The sequence below is a fragment of the Physella acuta genome, unplaced genomic scaffold, assembly GCF_028476545.2.
Source record: "Physella acuta isolate Inbredline_101_S28 unplaced genomic scaffold, ASM2847654v3 ptg000541l, whole genome shotgun sequence".
NCBI classification, from domain to species: domain Eukaryota; kingdom Metazoa; phylum Mollusca; class Gastropoda; family Physidae; genus Physella; species Physella acuta.
In genome coordinates this window covers 169870-187235 of record NW_026732060.1, presented here as the reverse complement: position 1 = coordinate 187235, position 17366 = coordinate 169870, and the positions used below count along the sequence as shown (strand labels likewise).

Here is a 17366-nt window from a genome sequence, read left to right as displayed (position 1 = left end):
AAAACTTAACAATTTTTTTTGGGTGGGTGGGGGTTGGGGTGGGGGGGGGGGGGGGGGGCTTGCTCACGAAAAGCACACATTGGCATTGTATGGCGGGGAAGACGGACCAGTGGTTAAAAACGAATCCCTTTCGCTCGCCCGCACAAGAGAACGTAATGCCATTTTATCTCTTTCGCCTCGACTTCAACGCCATTCCGAAAGGCTAAGACACTGGAAGAGGGGCGATTGTCAGAGTTGAGATGAGAAGCCAGAGTTTTAGATATGAAACGCAGCATGGCGGAACATGAGTGTTGGTCATAGAACTAAGGTCTATGAGACTCAAAATTTGTAAAAGACAAGTCTTTGGTATAATTATGTGAATCATCACTGAGCTGGAAGGAGATTCTTTCCATGGAAAATCTTTACCCTGGGTATCGGACCACGAGGGAGCAGCGTCAATACGTCTGTCTCATCAGATATTGTAGTCTCAGCCTTAGTGGATGGGAATCACTAGAGTAGCAACACTCATTAAGTGGCCTAAGCGTGAGCAACTCGGTCAGTAAGGCTCTTTAGGAAAATGTATATTTTTAAATTTACAGCATGAAATTGAAATGTCGCCGCGCAAATCTTCGAACATCAAATTTTTATCAATTTTTATGCTCTACATGCTCTCACGTTTCTTATAAAATCATGAACATCCAAACCAAACAAGCTCTTGTAATATACTAGATGACCCTTATTATCCGTTGGATAACGAGTATCGTTAGTAAGTCAAACAAAAACACATTCTCACTCGAGAAATGTCCCATATCATCACATAACCATATCAGTACATTCCCCACACAAGATGAGTAACGACACAAAGGGTAATTCCAATCCCTGCTTATTTTGTAATGGTTGAGAAATCGTGTATTACCACTGTTAAAATATGGTGTAGGGTATATACTTGCACATGATAAATTTATATGATAGTTAAAAAATAGAGAGGGAGAATTCACACAAAAAAAACAACAACAATAAAACAGTTTTAGATGTTTTACATTTTTACGAAAAAAAAATGGGACAATTCCACACCATACAATAATATATTTTGTAAAAAAAAATGCTAATTTGAAAATTCTGGAAAACTTATTTAGAGCAGCCACTCTTCATCACTAGAAGACAAGAAAACCCATGAAACCACTTACCACCCTTGTCTTATACAGCTGTTTTGGTCTAGTATTTGAAGACCATTCTGAAATCAGACTAAATAATTGTTATTTGCCACTACCTTTACGTAATACTAATTAGCTAATTACTACTGGTTCTAAATATTATACAAACATATAAGTTACATTAAAAATAACTCTTAAGAGAATAAAATCAACTCTATAACTGCCCAAACACCAAAGTGAGTAGAATCGTACCATACATAATATTGATAAACATACTTTCCTATTCTAAAACACCGTCAGTATCGGACATCATTAATTTTGCTATTAGTAACACAAATGATTAAGCTAACGTAAAAATCAATAAACAGCTAAACGCATTTGACAAAATATAATGTTTACTATTTTTTTTAAAGAGCATGGCTTATACTTACGTTAGGTTAATGCAGATAAAATACAATACTTGCTCTTATCGTAGAAAAATACTTTGCAAATCAAAACAGGGGGGACAGGAAATTACCTCTTATAAATAAGAAATGGTTTAATTTTATTTAAGTAAGTCCTTTTTTTAATAAAAAGACATTTCAGTTTATACAAAATCAGAAATATGTTTTCTACAATACGCGATTATAAAACTATGTAGGCTGTGAATGCAGAATTCTATATTTAAAATATTAGAACCGAAATTTATAAGGATATAAAAATGCTTCAAAACAAAATAAGTTAGCTCAACAACACACTAAATGAAAAATTTCAGTTTTTATAAAACAAAAATTATAAAAGATATAATCGACGAAATTTCCAAAAAAAAACAAAATAATTATACGTGAAAAAAACAAAAAAAAAACCTTGTTATAAAATGGAATAAAACTCACATAATAAAGTGAAACATAAGATAAAGCATGTTGACTGAGTACAACAAAACCACAATCAGAACACAGTGTTACATATTTCTTTAAAAAAAAACCCATTAACAATCACTTTGATGATAGTTTTTTAAACCTTACATCTGTCAATTTCCCTGGCACCTTATGCTCTTATACTGCCTGTAAATGAAGATAAAAACTGTAACTTTGCTTCAAACTTTTAGCAGCAGATTTCAGGAACATTCTCAGAACGTACGGTATGTTACTGTTAACTTCAAATATTTGATACTTAAACAACTAGAAAACCTTTAAGTAATGAATTTTTAAAAGAAATAAGATGAAGAAATTTGAATCAACTTTCTTTTGATATAATATTAAAAAGAAAATTAGTTGTTTACTGTAGAAACATTTACAATACCATTTCTAATTTGTAGTGTTTTGATATTTCAAAGATATAAGAATCGGTAGTAACTATGTTTTGAAAAGAAAATTAGCACAATGTTCATTCCTTCTGAGGATTTTGTTCTAGAGCAGACACGACTCATTTTACACTATTTTTGTCTACAGTTTTCAAAGTATTAGAGTATTTATTTAATGAACTCCATGAAATATGTTAAATTTTTTTTTTGGAAATATCTACAATACCACACAAGGTTTTAGCAATTTCCCATATAATTGTGTTAGTAATATGTTGCATGTGAGCTGAGGTTGGCTGTGATGTTTGCGATCCGTGCATATATGTACAATTTAACAACATTTTAAAATTTTCCTAAAATTCTAACCAAAACTATGTTTAAATGCAAATATTATAAAATGAAAACAACTATAGTACAATGAAATTTTTTTTTACAAAAGACCTTTGGTTCTCACTACGGTGTATGGTTTTTCTAAAAGCTCCCCAGTGAAATAGTAAAACATGTCTTATACGCACTGCTGGTCAGCCTGCCGGCCTTGACATTCGCACAGTCCTTTGACCTCCGACCTTACAACGAATCAGCGGCCTCGGCCTTCAGCCATGTTGATTTGAACCATGATGGCGTCTTCGACAGAAAGGAATCGACGCACCTTTTAAGGTAAATTTTTTTATCTTCAAATGAACATTTTTACTTACATAAAAATTAGAATTAGCTTCTTTAATGTCCATATATGACGTCACAAAAATCGTGCAAAAATCGAAAACATGGTTTTGCAACTTTGTCCGTATGTTTGTGTGTGTATATTTGTATGTGTGTGTACGTGTGTACGGAGTATAGGGATTATTTTAATCGGGCAAAAATAATAATAGCAGATTTATAAAATTTCGGTGTTCAATGCGTAATTGAGTCGGAAAAACTGGTCTTTGCAATTCTGTCCGTATGTCTGTGTGTGTATGTGTGTGTGTATGTCTGTGAAAATGATAACTTGAGTACCGTTACAGCCAGGTTGATGAAATAATTTCATATATAAGTATTATATCAAATTTGTAGTTCTGTATTAACTTTTCAGTGATTTCCGGTAACCGGAAGTGGAGCTTATTCTACTTTTAGTTTTTCAAAAACATATAACTTGAGTACTCTTTCACATAGATACACGAAATTTTACATATACGTAAAACATCTAATTATCTGCCTTCTTTCCGTTGACCGTAAGTAGTAATTTACGCTGTTTCCGCGTATGAATTTATAACGTGCTAATAATATTCCGCACTATTATACACACTGTTTTACACGCATTCCTTTTTTCTACGAGAATCTATTCTAATTTTTTTAAAGTTTAGTATGTAGAAACTGATTAAAATTTTTGTCTATATCCCGATTTGCCATCCTCGTACAGTTTATCAAGTTTTAGGGGAGATCACTCCCGCTTTATTATCTATAAATAATACTTAACGTATTCTAAGTTCCGAAGCATTTCATAATAGACTTCTTACCCGTGAATTAGGTACCTATTTTCAGCTGGCTGGATCCGAACCCAAGATTAACTAGAAGTTGAAATGTGAGCAATATTATTTGTCGCCCTTTCATATGTTGATCTTATGACTTATACGGTGTGTATCAGCGATCTATTTTTAATTTTATTAATTAATGAATTATTATTTTTTTTTGCCCCTCAGAGTAAAGCACGGCATACTAGTAACGGAAATAGAGAAATAGAGCTTATTTACACTTCCTCTTATGAATATGTATAATTACTTTCTATTGTTGATGTAGGATGCTGATATCAATCATGACGGTACATGAAGGTGAGTAATCAGTATAAGACGTGTATAAGTTATTATGCATGTGACATTATATATATACATATATATATATATATATATATATATATATATATATATATATATATATATATATATATATATATATATATATATATATATATATATATATATATATATATATATATATATATATATATATATATATATATATATATATATATATATATATATATAAATATATATATATATATATATGTATATATATATATATATATATATATATATGTATGTATATATATATATATATGTATATATATATATATATATATATATATATATATATATATATATATATATATATATATATATATATATATATATATATATATATATATATAAAGAGAGAGAAAGAGAGAGAGGCGCGTTAGAGGCTTTGAAAGAAGAACCCTCCAGCGCATTCTCATAATTAATTGAGACGACAAGATATAGAACAACGAAATGTGACGAAGGATAGGCTTAAGCAACATTGTATCAGAAGCACGAATGAGGAGATGGCGATGGGTGGGTCTTGCACTTCGAATGTACAGAAGAAGACTCCCGAATATACCGCTAAAATGGACTCCACCTGGAAAATTAAAGAGAGGAAGACCACTTGGAACAAGGCGGAGAGAGATGGAAGAAGAAGCGCAGGCTACTGGCAAGACCTGGAATGAATTGAAGTGGCTCGCCCAAGACAGAGTGGAATGGGGAAGATTTGTATCTGCCCTTTACTCAACAGGCAGTGACGAGGATTAATAAGAAATATATATATATATATATATATATATATATATATATATATATATATATATATATATATATATATATATATATATATATATATATATATATATATATATATATATATATATATATATATATATATATGCCTTCAGCCGTTTAGGTATTGTAAGCGAAAGGGCCATGGCTTGAGATAATGTTAAAATAATCGTCAACTAAATCTGTCTCCTGTTACATTTACTACCCCGATTATGATATGCTACAGAATGATACGTTTCAATAATGCATTGAACAAAACGACTCCCGAAAATATAGTTAGGCCTACTTACAATAGGGCTTTTGACAATAGTGCAATGATCCGTAGCAGGGGATACTAATCTTAATATGTTGATCCAAATTTAACAGTTATTTCCCTTACTTCAATTTCTTTCGATTTCAAGAAAATATATGAGAAAAGTGAACCCCACACATACCTCTTTTTACATAATAAATTCGCGATTTTGTTTGTCTTCTAAATGAAAGCGGAAACCGTTCCACAACAGCATAGTTTTGTAAAAGACAATCTTGACCAATTTGGTTTGTTTTAATGTGGTCAGATAGTTATATAGGCCCTACCGATTATTTGTTGTTGTAATGAGTGACATTTTTAAAAATTCGCTTTTGTTCTATTTATGTAAAGACTTTATCCATAATTACTTTTTCATATATTTATGGGCAATATGTACGACTTTGTATAAGTATAATGTAAAAAAAAGTAAAATACCGTAACATACCTCAGAGATCCTTTCATAGGAGTTGTGTGGTTAACTTTATACACTATTGATTACACTTTTCTTCACTCGGAGCTATTGATGCACATGTTCATTAAATAGAATTGGAAATAAAACTTCAGTCAAGGAGAATTACTCAGTGTATTTCCTGCAACTTGATATACACTGCCAGATTACACTATCACGACAAACAGTGTTTCTTCCAATCATTTTTCTCCTGGGCGGGGGGGGGGGGGGGGGGCTTGAAATTTTCGAGGGTGGGGGCGGACTAAAATTTCCAGGGGGGGTGCGGACTCTGTGAAAAGAATATATTTTAAATATATAAAATCCATTTCGATCGGGGGGGGGGGGGGTAGATCTCTTTTTTATCGGGGTGTGGAGGGGGTGGGCCAAAGCGATGCCTGGAAGAAACTCTGACGACAAAACATTCTAACATTGTATATAGAATTTGCTGCCAGGGAATGTTTTACATCAATTATATGCCCAGATTTTGTTATTTCAAATATACAAATCATGCAAACATTTTAAAAATAATTTATACCAGGAAATGAAGACTCCGAAATCTGATAGTCTATTGATTAATTGCCCATTGAAATCAAGATGTAAGACCTGGACAGTACATTGTGAAGATGTTGTCCATGTATCAGGTCCCCTCTCCATGCAGCCGAAGTTCCCGGCGAAATTTGTGGAAATAAAATATTTATTGATCTTGCATTTTGGTAAACAGATTAAACTTCTCAGTGGAGAAGGCAGGGCAAATAGGCGTCGTATGCTGATGTGTTTTAGTAGTTGTTTCTCTCCAAGCTAGACAGTAATGTTTCCCTTAGATGTTTTTCTCCGGAGGGGGGGTAGACAAAACGACTTGAATCTTACTTGTGTGGTGAGTTGGGGGGGGGGGGGCACATGAAACTTCCCGTATTTTATATTTTACCTTTTGTACTTTATTTTGTACGGGGAAAGGTGGATGTGTTCGGGGGAAGGGGGGAGGTGTTATTAACCCCCTCCCCCCCCCCCCCCCCCGAAGAGTTGCCGGAATAAAGAATAAACACAATGATAGAAACTGTCCTATCTTCACAATAACCATTTATCCGTACCTTGCTGTTCTAGGGCGTTGTAAAATAAATAATAAATAATAAATAAATAAATAATAAAAAATGTAAATAAAGTGTTTTACTAGTTACTATTACAGTCTCATAGCCTGTTTCCTTATCTTGCATCATGTTCCTATAATTTATTTCAGAAAGCTTTGTCATGTTTGTATTTGAACTAGAAGTGTTTCATACGTAAGCACATCGAATAGATGTATTGTTGTGTTTAACAGGTCATGTTGTCTCTTGTATCTGGGTCAGAGGTCACCTAACCAAGTCTTTGAGCACTGGGTGCCATACAGGCTGAGCCGAGTCTTCTGGTCAAAGTGGTAGCACGTCGCACTATCAGTGGCGTAGCGAGGTCGGGTGTAACCCGGTGCGGGACATAATGGTGTCACCCCTTCAGAGGTGTAGCGACCCTTCCCGGGGACAAACTTTTTTGCACCCACCCCCACAAACTTTCGATTTGCACACCCCCCCCCCCCCCTCAAACTTTCGATTTGCATCCCCCTCAAATTTTTCTCTATATATATTTTGCTATTTTTTGCCTTGGTGTCACCCCCCCCCCCCTTAATTGGTGTCACCCGGTGCAGTCCGCCCCACCCGCCCCCCCCCCCCCCTCGCTACGCCTCTGCTCACTATGATTGAGGGATCTAGCAATATGTTGGTCTCTCGATTCCCGCCAAGACATAAAACTATGTCTTCACAATTACACTATTCTCTTGAAATAATTTTACTATTATTAAATGTATATAGTTTTAATTTTTTTTTAAAATCTGATGGAAATAGGTATAATTAAAACTACATAACCCCAATACTATTTTCTTTTTCAAGTACATACGCATCTAAAAAGTACATTTCAATAAAAGGTTTAATTAGTCCATCAGAGATTAATCAAAACAGGTTACGTTACATAAGCAATCAGCAGTTGTTACTTTTTATGGAGCTGGAAAATGTTTTTAAAATTGACCATCTGTTTGTTTCTCTGGCGTATAACCGCTTGCTTCCGCCGGAGAATTGAGATAAAAAGTGTAACATTAGAACAGAGGAGAGTTAGTACCTTTCATCTCTGCTGTGACGAGTAAGTAAATGTTGATGTTCAGTTCTCATAAGTCTACTATACCTAGGATAAGATAAAAAAAAAACCAACAATTCACAACGATAATTTAACATAAACAAAAGAAGATTGATGCAATGTATGTAATAATTCAATACAAGTCTTGTTAATTAATAAGCCAAAACTAAATATCGAAAATGTATATTATGGTGTGCGCAATTTTGCAAAATAAAACAAAAATAAATTCAAAACATTTTTAATGTTTTTATTGTTTTTAATTTGTAGGCATTATTTTTATTTTTACATTTTTATACGTGTATTTTAGTTTTCAATAATTGAAACGTTTATGTATTTAAACTTTTTTAATACCATGCTTCGAAAGTCAAACTTCTACCTGTATGTATATTTAGTTATTTAACGTCAACACAGATGTTTCTCATATTCTAGCGTTTTTTTTTAAATCAAATTTAATATTCGATTTGGTTTAAAGCAATCAAAAAAGTTTGGTTTAAAAATAAATACAGTCCAATGCCTTTTCCTCGATACGAGTAATTAATTATACCCTAATTAAATACAAAGGAGATCTATTTAAATTTCTCGAAAAAAATGAGACGTTTTATGTAAACTTCTCTATATTTTTTAAAAATAACAGAGGAATCCATTTTTTTTCTTTACTTTATATTTCGCTCTAAAATGTATACAAAAGCATATAGACCAGAAAACGATAATTATGTATTATTACGAATTAGCCCACATTTATAAAATAGCTTTTTGCACATATAGGCTGCTATCCCAGATGTATATGAATAGAAATAGTAAAATGGTATGTAGAACACGTATTGAAAACGTTTCAAGAGCTTTTAGTAAACAAAATAAAAGAAAAAATATATTTATTTTATTATTTTTAATGTACCTAAAATCTGGTTATTACAAAGGTTTAGTTTACGATCAAATTTTGTCAATACGGTATATAGAACTATTGAGAATGCCCAAATGAAACTAGTGGGGTTCGCTGCCTCCAAAAAGGTTAAGAATAATTTATCTAGACCTGTTACGTGAATGTATGTTAAGCTGTAAAAGTAAAATATGTTGTGTCACATATGATATAAGATAATATCGCGAGGAAAGCTTTGGACTGAAATCCACGGGGCTAGAGTGTTAAGGTTGCTGTGAGAGGGTTGAGCTTAACCTGAAGCAATTCACTGCCATTTTAAGAATACCATTTCATTGGTCAGCCGCATCACAACGATACAAGCGATATCATCTGACACAATGCTTAATGCATATACAGCTACCTATTCAATACCCAGTCTCTGACTCCATAACTTGCATTCTAAAGCAACACCGTTTTCTAAATTCTACGTCACTATCTTTTTATATGCATCACAGTTTTATTCGTTTATTACACACCCGCACCAACATTCATTCGCATCAATTTATATTCATAAAACATGCATCATAACAAGGAAGAAAGTGGCCGACCTAGGAGTTCATTGAGAAGAACGGTAGAAATTTTTTTTCATAAAAACGTTTTAATAACAAGCTTTAATGTAATAATGCACTATAAAGTAGAAAATAAATTATACACTACTATTTAAATGACTATAAAGAAAAGCGTGGGTCACTTTAGTATTTATTGAATACCTTAACTAATATTTAGGAAGAGACCCACGCTTTTCTTTATAGTTATTTAAATAGTAGTGTATAATTTATTTTCTACTTTTTAGAGCATTATTACATAAAAGCTTGTTATTAAAATGTTTTTTATGAATTTTTTTTAGTACTTTACATGTTTTATTTACACTAGAGTTGCATGGCTATAAACCATTGCGCACCTATTGAACGTAATGATGCGTGTCTAATCGCACGGAATAGTTTGATGAGACACCCTACTAATTTGGACAACATTTTAATTAATTCATAAAAAATTAATTATGCAACCAATTTAGTCAAATTTATTGTCATGTTGCATTGTCGTCATGTCTTGACCCACTTGCCAACGTCGAAAAAAATTTGTCAGAAGTGTCCAAAATTTTGCTTGCGCGTTTCGATAAAGAATAACTGACAACAGACGACAGACAGAAGAAGTGAGTTAAATAAAAGCTTGTAAAAAAGAAGCAAAATAAGCTGGGCTCACGTCGATAAAGAGAGCTGCCCAAAACTGAGTCAGGTAGAGAGGTGTTGTTGCAGCTCTTTGCTCCCCAGGGGCCACAAAGGAACATGTAATTTCATGATTTCCCTAACTATATCCACAGATTTGACTTAGTCAAGACTCAAACATGTCCATCCTATACGCACTCCTGGTCTGTCTACCAGCCTTGACATTGGCGCAGCAATTCCACCTTTACCCTTACAACCAAACAGCCGCAACAGGATTCAGCCATGTTGATTTCAACCATGATGGCGTCTTCGACAGAAACGAACTAGACCACATTTTCAGGGTAATTTTTTTTAATTTTGAAATACATTAAACAAATGATTTATTAATTTTATCATCATTTTGAGAGAAATGTAACTATAATTGGATTGTTACTTTAATTTAAATATGGTTTGTGTTGGTTATTGCACTATAGGTTCCTAAATTCTATTTAACTTCATTATATTCATCACCATCTTCATCATAACTCATCATCATTCACGTGGACCTCTTGTGAATCATAGAGATGCAACCACACCTTTTAATCACCACTGTGTTACCAACTGTGTACATTCATTTCCTCAGGACATTGCCCTAATGTGTTACCCAATGTATACATTCCTTTCCTCGGGGCATTGACCTAATGCGTACATTCCTTCCCTCGGGGCATTGTCCTAATGTATACATTCCTTTCCTCAGGAGATTGACCTAATGTATACATTCCTTTCCTCAGGAGATTGACCTAATGTATACATTCCTTTCCTCGGGAGATTGACCTAATGTATACATTCCTTTCCTCAGGGCATTAACCTAATGTGTACATTCCTTCCCTCGAGGCATTGACCTAATGTATACATTCGTGTCCTCAGGACATTGACCACAATCACGACGGCTCCGTCTCCTTCCACGAGTACAGCGAGAGCATCAACGTCCACGGCCACGACCCCCACACCAACCACGTCCTCCACGCCTTGTTCGCAGCCTATGACGTCAACAACGATGACGTCGTCAACCATCACGATTACGACATGTTCTTCGCCCTGAGTGACAGCAACGACAACAATGTTGTAGAAAAAGACGAGTTTGTTCAGTACGTTCTGTTCCATCACTTTACAATCTCTTTAGCTAGTACTGTTTCGATTCTATTGGGTTGGGGTAGGGGTGTTTTTCCTGGTCTCTCTAGTGAAGCTCATGATTGCTCAATCAAAAAGTCACCGAAACTTCGACCCCAACCCCCGGGCAGTCGAGGCTCCATGACTGGGGACAGCAACCTATTTAGGCAAACTTTCGATTTGCACCCCCCCTCTCAAACTTTCAATTTGTTTTTCTAACCCATTTTGGCGCCCCGTAAGGTCGGCGCCTCCCCCCCCCTCGCTACGCCTCTGCATTTAGGAGGTAAGAATCTTAATTGAGTCCGGTACCCATTAGAACTGGGTAGAGGCTAGTCATTGTGTTCTAAGATTCGGCCACACCGTTCCCAATACATAAAATGTATTATATAATAGAACACGGAAGTTGAATTAAATATGGCTCGAATCCTCGTCTAAGCGAGGTAGGCATATGGGCTACGGTTTAGAAAACTTGACAAAAATGTTAATATATCCAATAATTAGCTCAAGTGCGAGTATTACCAAGTAACAATAGTTAAGTTCTTCAGACCTAGCGATCCATTGAGCAGATGAAGTGGATTACAGATGTTTCTTGACTTAGGCATATGAAGAGATAGCGTGGTCCCAGCCGTCTTTACTTTCCCCAACGTAAGTCAGGTATCCATCATAGCTGGGGTGAACTCAGGGACGTCCTACAGTCACAAGGACGAGCCGAGATCCAAACTCGAGACATTCCTGGTACCATTCGACCACACCGTCTCTACCCAGTAACATAAATATGATAAATTAGCTAAATTTTGCTTCATATTAATGAAAATTAAACTAACGTGCCATCTTTTCTATCCTCCAACTTTTGTTTAGCTACGTCTCCATCATATTCGAGATAGCTGATTCCGTCTAAAACTTTGCTGAAAAGGACATGTCATTTAAACCATGGGCTTAGACATCTAGTAAAATTTGAACCAGCCTGCACATGTAATTATAATGATGTTAATAAGTAATTAAAATATTTTCAAACAACAATTTTTTTCTCGATGTATTTTGTTCTTTTTCTAATTGTTGTATGAAAAAAAATAATACTCCCTTATGTATTATCGGTTAATCAACATATATTTCCGGTTTTCTTTTTACTATGTTATGTAGACAACAACCACGTTTAAATTTTGCTCAGCTATATAAATTATAAACAATCGCATATTGAATTTGAACAACCCGAAACGCAAGACAGTTATGTTTTTTTTAAATTCCGGAATTTTTTATTTAAAATGCTAAAATTTCACAAAACACTCTAGGTCTCTTTTGAGATCATGTATTCAGTATCTTAATACATCTTTATTTGAAATTTCAGTCTTAAATCTTACTATTGTCTTTTTCTGGGGCGCCTTGCTCACAAAAATGGTGGAAAACAAATCTCTTTCCTCGCTCGTTAAAGGGAACGTCAAGCCAATTTTTCTCTGGCGTCTCAATCTTTGACGAAATCCCGAAAGGTTAACACCTGCAAGTGGTCATTTGCCAGACCGGCGACTGGAAAGATGCGCAACGGAAAACTGCGTAACGGAAAAAAGGCGCACAAAAAAGTGCGCAATAGCATATTTTATATTTTCTGAAATTGAGCATTTATAGAGGCTAACAAAGAATTACTTTGTGTACATTGTAGCATAATAAATCATTTTTCCAGGAAATATCACAAAACAAAGGTTATTACTATAATTAGGTTGTATGTTTGCATTTTTTCTGTTTGCGCGTTTTTCTGAGGCACATTTTTTATCGTTTGCGCATTTTTCTGGGAACAATGACGCTGTAAACAGAGCATGTTGGAACAAAACAAACTTAAACCATATTCCTATCGAATACGAATGTTGGCCAAACAGCTAAGGCCTGTAAAAACTCACGTTTCTTTAAAAAATGTCTTTGTCACAATGGTGTGCATTATCACTGGCCTGGAAGGACATTTCTGGCATGCCCAAAAGATATCCTTAAGATATCCATATGATATCCTTACCCTTTCTGTGGGGCCACAAGGGAGCAGCTTCTATAGTGTCTTTATCATCCCAGAAATTGTAGCTTACCCCAAACTGGATAAGAACCAATAGAATAGCAGCACTCATTAAATCGTGGAGCTTTGCCTGAGATGGTATAAAAGTGAAAAACGTCTCACGGTTAGGCTCATTAAAAAGGAATGACTTTTGTAGGCAGATGGTACTTTTAAAATGATTTGTGTGTGACAGTAATGTCTGATCAAAAGAAGCGAATAGTGAGCGATTAATTCCATTTGGTTTTGCACGATTTCGATGACTTGTGAGACAACACTAAAGGTTAGCGTAAAATAAGTGTGAAATAGGTGTGAAATTGGTGTGAAAATGGTGAGAAATAGTGTGATATTGGTGTAACATTATTGTGACATTGGTGTGTGAAATTGGTGTGAAATTAGTGTGGAATGTATGTGACATCGGTGTGAAATTGGTGTGAAATTGGGGTGAAATGTGAGTGAAATTTGTGTGAAATTTGTGTGAAATTGATGTGAAAAGTGTACTGCTTTATTTAGTTGTTGAACCTCATTGTTTCGGATCTATCTGTAAATATCAGTCGATGTGCTCCAGTATTTTATTCCTAAATACATCTCAAGATTACTTCTACTCAATGTCGGACATGTAGTTGTATTTTAAATCAATGTTCTACTTCATGTAAATAAAACGTTTATGTATGTTTTCGTCCTGTTTTTCTACTTGAGTAATCGAACCCTTATCGTATGTGTTCAAAATAGAACCACTGTGGCCACTTCTTAGATTTACAACATAAAAGTGAAGTAAATTTCATTAAGGAACTTTTCTTAAATAATTATTATGCAATACATGCCGCTAAAGGGCAAGGAATAATTACATTTAGAAAAATCCAAGCCATACGAGCTTTTGCAATATACTAGACAACCCTTATTATCCGTTCGATACGCATCTGTCCTCAGATAAGCCAAAACAAAATATACTCTTTCCTTCCTGCATAATGTAAAACAACACACAAGTTTTAAAATGTGCTACGAACTTTGCGATTATATGAATGAAAACATACTTTAATATTTAAAACAACGGAACCGACATTAATACGAAAATAGAAATGCTTAAAAACAAAATAAGTTAGCTCAAAACAAACAAAGAAAATTTAATTTTTCATAACAATTATTTAAGAGATATTACCGACAAAATGTCCCGTCAACAAAAAAGTAATTAACGTGAAAAATTTAAAATAAAATGGAATAAAACTTACTCGTGGAAAGTGAGACGTGTGATAGTGCAGGTTAAATGAGTACACTTAAATCACAATTAGAACACATTGTTACATATTTCTTTTTTTTTTAAAAAAAACGAATTAACAATCCCTTGGATAATAAATTTTAAATTTTTAAAACTAAACATCTGTCATATTCTCTGGCAACTTATTCCCGAGTATAGCCTGTAAATAAAGATAAAAACTGTAACTTTGCTTCGAACTCATAGCATCAGATTTCAACAATACTGTCTGAACTCACGGTATGTTGCTGTTAACTTCAAATTTTTGACAACTAGAAAACTTTATAGTAACAAAATTTTAAGTTCAATAAAATCAATAAAATAAAAATCAATTTACTTTTGATATTATATTTCCAATATTCTCTATTTTGAAGTGTTTTGATATTTTTTAAGATATAAGAAGACATCGTTACTTATGCTTTGAAAAAAATATGAGTACGATTTTCAATCCCTCTGAGCTCTTTGTTTAGAACAGACTCCCCTTATGACTAACTGATCGATACTTGATAGTTATTTCCCCTGTTGCTATTGAATATTGCAATCTATTAGATATTTATGTATTGGTATAATTTTGAGAGCAAAGGTACGTTGGTTTAAAAAAAGTATTAACTTTCACATCTTTTTGTGGCAACCAAGGATACCAGAACTACTATTTTTTTGTTTATTTGTGTTTACAAGTAACATAGTATTGGCGTATTTGTTTATTGGACACCCTGAAACATGTTAAATAATTTTTATTTTTTATTATTTTTTAACAACTTTCTACCAATGTAATTGTGCTAATAATACGTTGCATGTGAGTTTGGCTTGCTTGTGATGTTTGCAGTCAGTGATTATAAAAATGTAACAAAATCTTCAAATCTCCTCAAAATTTTAACCATCATAAAATATTTAAAATAATATAACGATTGCAAAATGAATTTTTTTATTATTTTTAATACAGAAGGCTATTTATTTTTAACAAATACGTATGGTCTTTATTATAGCTCTCCTGTGAAATATTAAACCATGTCCGTCTTATACGCTCTGCTGGTCTGCCTGCCGGCCTTGACATTCGCACAGTCTTTTGACCTCCGACCTTACAACGAATCAGCGGCCACGGCATTTAGTCATGTTGATTTGAACCATGATGGCGTCTTCGACAGAAACGAATTAGACGCAACTTTTAAGGTAATTGTTAAAAAATTAAAAAAAATTGATATAGTAGGAGGTCTCAGCAATAAGCATTTTCAGAGAATTTTACTTACCTAAAAATTAGAATCAGCTTCTGTGTTGTCCATATATAACGTCTTAGTATTTTAGGTAATTTTCTTCCAACCTAACCCTTTAGTGAAGATTTATGTCAATGATCCACACAGTCTTCCTTAAAATATCGATACATTTATTGTAAAATTATTGTTTTAATTTATTTATTTTTTTGCTTTAAATTAACTCCACTAATAATAATTGCAGCTTAAATTATCGTTTTAATTTGCATTTTTTTTTTGTTTTGAACTTAACATTACAATCAATAATCGTAGCATAAAGATATCGTTTTAATTTATATATTTACCAAGTGATGGTAAAATGTGAGCAATTTTATTTGTATTAACTTTCCTCGCGTTGTTCTTATAACTCATATTACACGGTGTGCTTTAGTAAAATATATCTTTTTTTTTGGACCTCACGGTAAATAACGATGTACCAATTTTCACTTCCTCTTTTTAAATGTGTATAACTATTTTCTGTTGTTGAGGTAGGCTGCTGACATCAACCATGACGGCACCATCACCTTCCACGAGTACAGCAGCCAAATCCAAGGCCTTAACCATGACCCTCACACCAACCACCTCATCCACGCCCTCTTCGAAGTGTACGACGCCGACAACAACCACCAACTCGACCACCATGACTACGACTTGCTCTTCTCATTAGCTGATTCCAATAACGACAACGTCTTGCAAAAAACAGAGTTTGTCCAGTAAGCTCATTATGCCAACTACGTAAAGCCAACTACTTTTTAAAAAAACACAAATAATGGAAATAAATCAAGCTCTAGTAGTCCAATATACGCTGCATCTACCAAGGTTAATAAAGAAGTAGAAGTTCACCCGCCGCGATATCTATACGGTTAACTTACAACTTATCAATATTTATACAAACTTCTTATATATATATATATATATATATATATATATATATATATATATATATATGTGTGTGTGTGTGTGTGTGTGTGTGTGTGTGTGTGTGTGTGTGGAAACGTTCACAAATGTTTGAATTGTTTTCCTTCTACTTATGTAACGTCAATTCTGCACTAAACCCCTCACATTTTATTTTGCTTTTGCTATGTCAGCATTTTTTATTTATTTAAATATTGAACATTCTCTTTATTATATAAATGAATACATCGTCGTTTGTTCAAAGCTAATTTGATGGATTTTTATTTTTATTTTCCTGCTTAGCTATGTGGCTATTATATTCGAGACTGCGGAGAGCGTATAAAAAGGTTCTTCAAACAAGTTTAGTTGGATCAGTGCGGCACTAGTGAATTAACACGACCCTTACGCTTTAAGATATTCGCAAACCTTAGTTATATTGATAAAGGCAATAAAAGTTAACAACTGATTTGTCTTGATTTCGCTTTTGTACTTTCTGTCTCTATGAAATTTTCCCAATATAATATTATATATAAATATAATAGTCAATGAGTAACTGTTTCAGGAAAAGCACACTTATTATTGTGTCAACTATGACTTTGTTAAGAGAAATAAATCTCACCTTTTTTAGGAAAGGGGTGTTATTATTTTCTCAAATCACAAAAAAAAGTCTAATTAAAAAATGCATAAAAAAAATGTTTTTTTTTTACTTTGGTGTCACCTTACTAAAGAAATATGACTAAGAATAAAAGCCTGGGTTGAATTAAGATTCCAAGATTTGAGAACACCCCCCCCCCCTCCACACAC

The 17366-nt window shown here is 33.7% G+C and overlaps 2 protein-coding genes across 2 annotated transcripts; both read left to right on the top strand.

The window, feature by feature from the left end:
- The first annotated feature begins 10152 nt into the window (after positions 1-10152).
- On the top strand, positions 10153-12122 carry LOC131945956 (uncharacterized). Its single transcript, XM_059306590.1, has 3 exons — positions 10153-10332; positions 10898-11118; positions 11999-12122. Exons 1-3 carry the CDS (start codon positions 10171-10173, stop codon positions 12036-12038), a joined length of 423 nt encoding a protein of 140 aa, XP_059162573.1. The 5' UTR covers positions 10153-10170; the 3' UTR covers positions 12039-12122.
- A 3290-nt stretch (positions 12123-15412) lies between these two features.
- LOC131945943 (uncharacterized) lies at positions 15413-16950 on the top strand. The gene is made up of 3 exons (XM_059306573.1): positions 15413-15591; positions 16161-16381; positions 16866-16950. Exons 1-3 carry the CDS (start codon positions 15430-15432, stop codon positions 16903-16905), a joined length of 423 nt encoding a protein of 140 aa, XP_059162556.1. The 5' UTR covers positions 15413-15429; the 3' UTR covers positions 16906-16950.
- Positions 16951-17366: the final 416 nt, after the last annotated feature.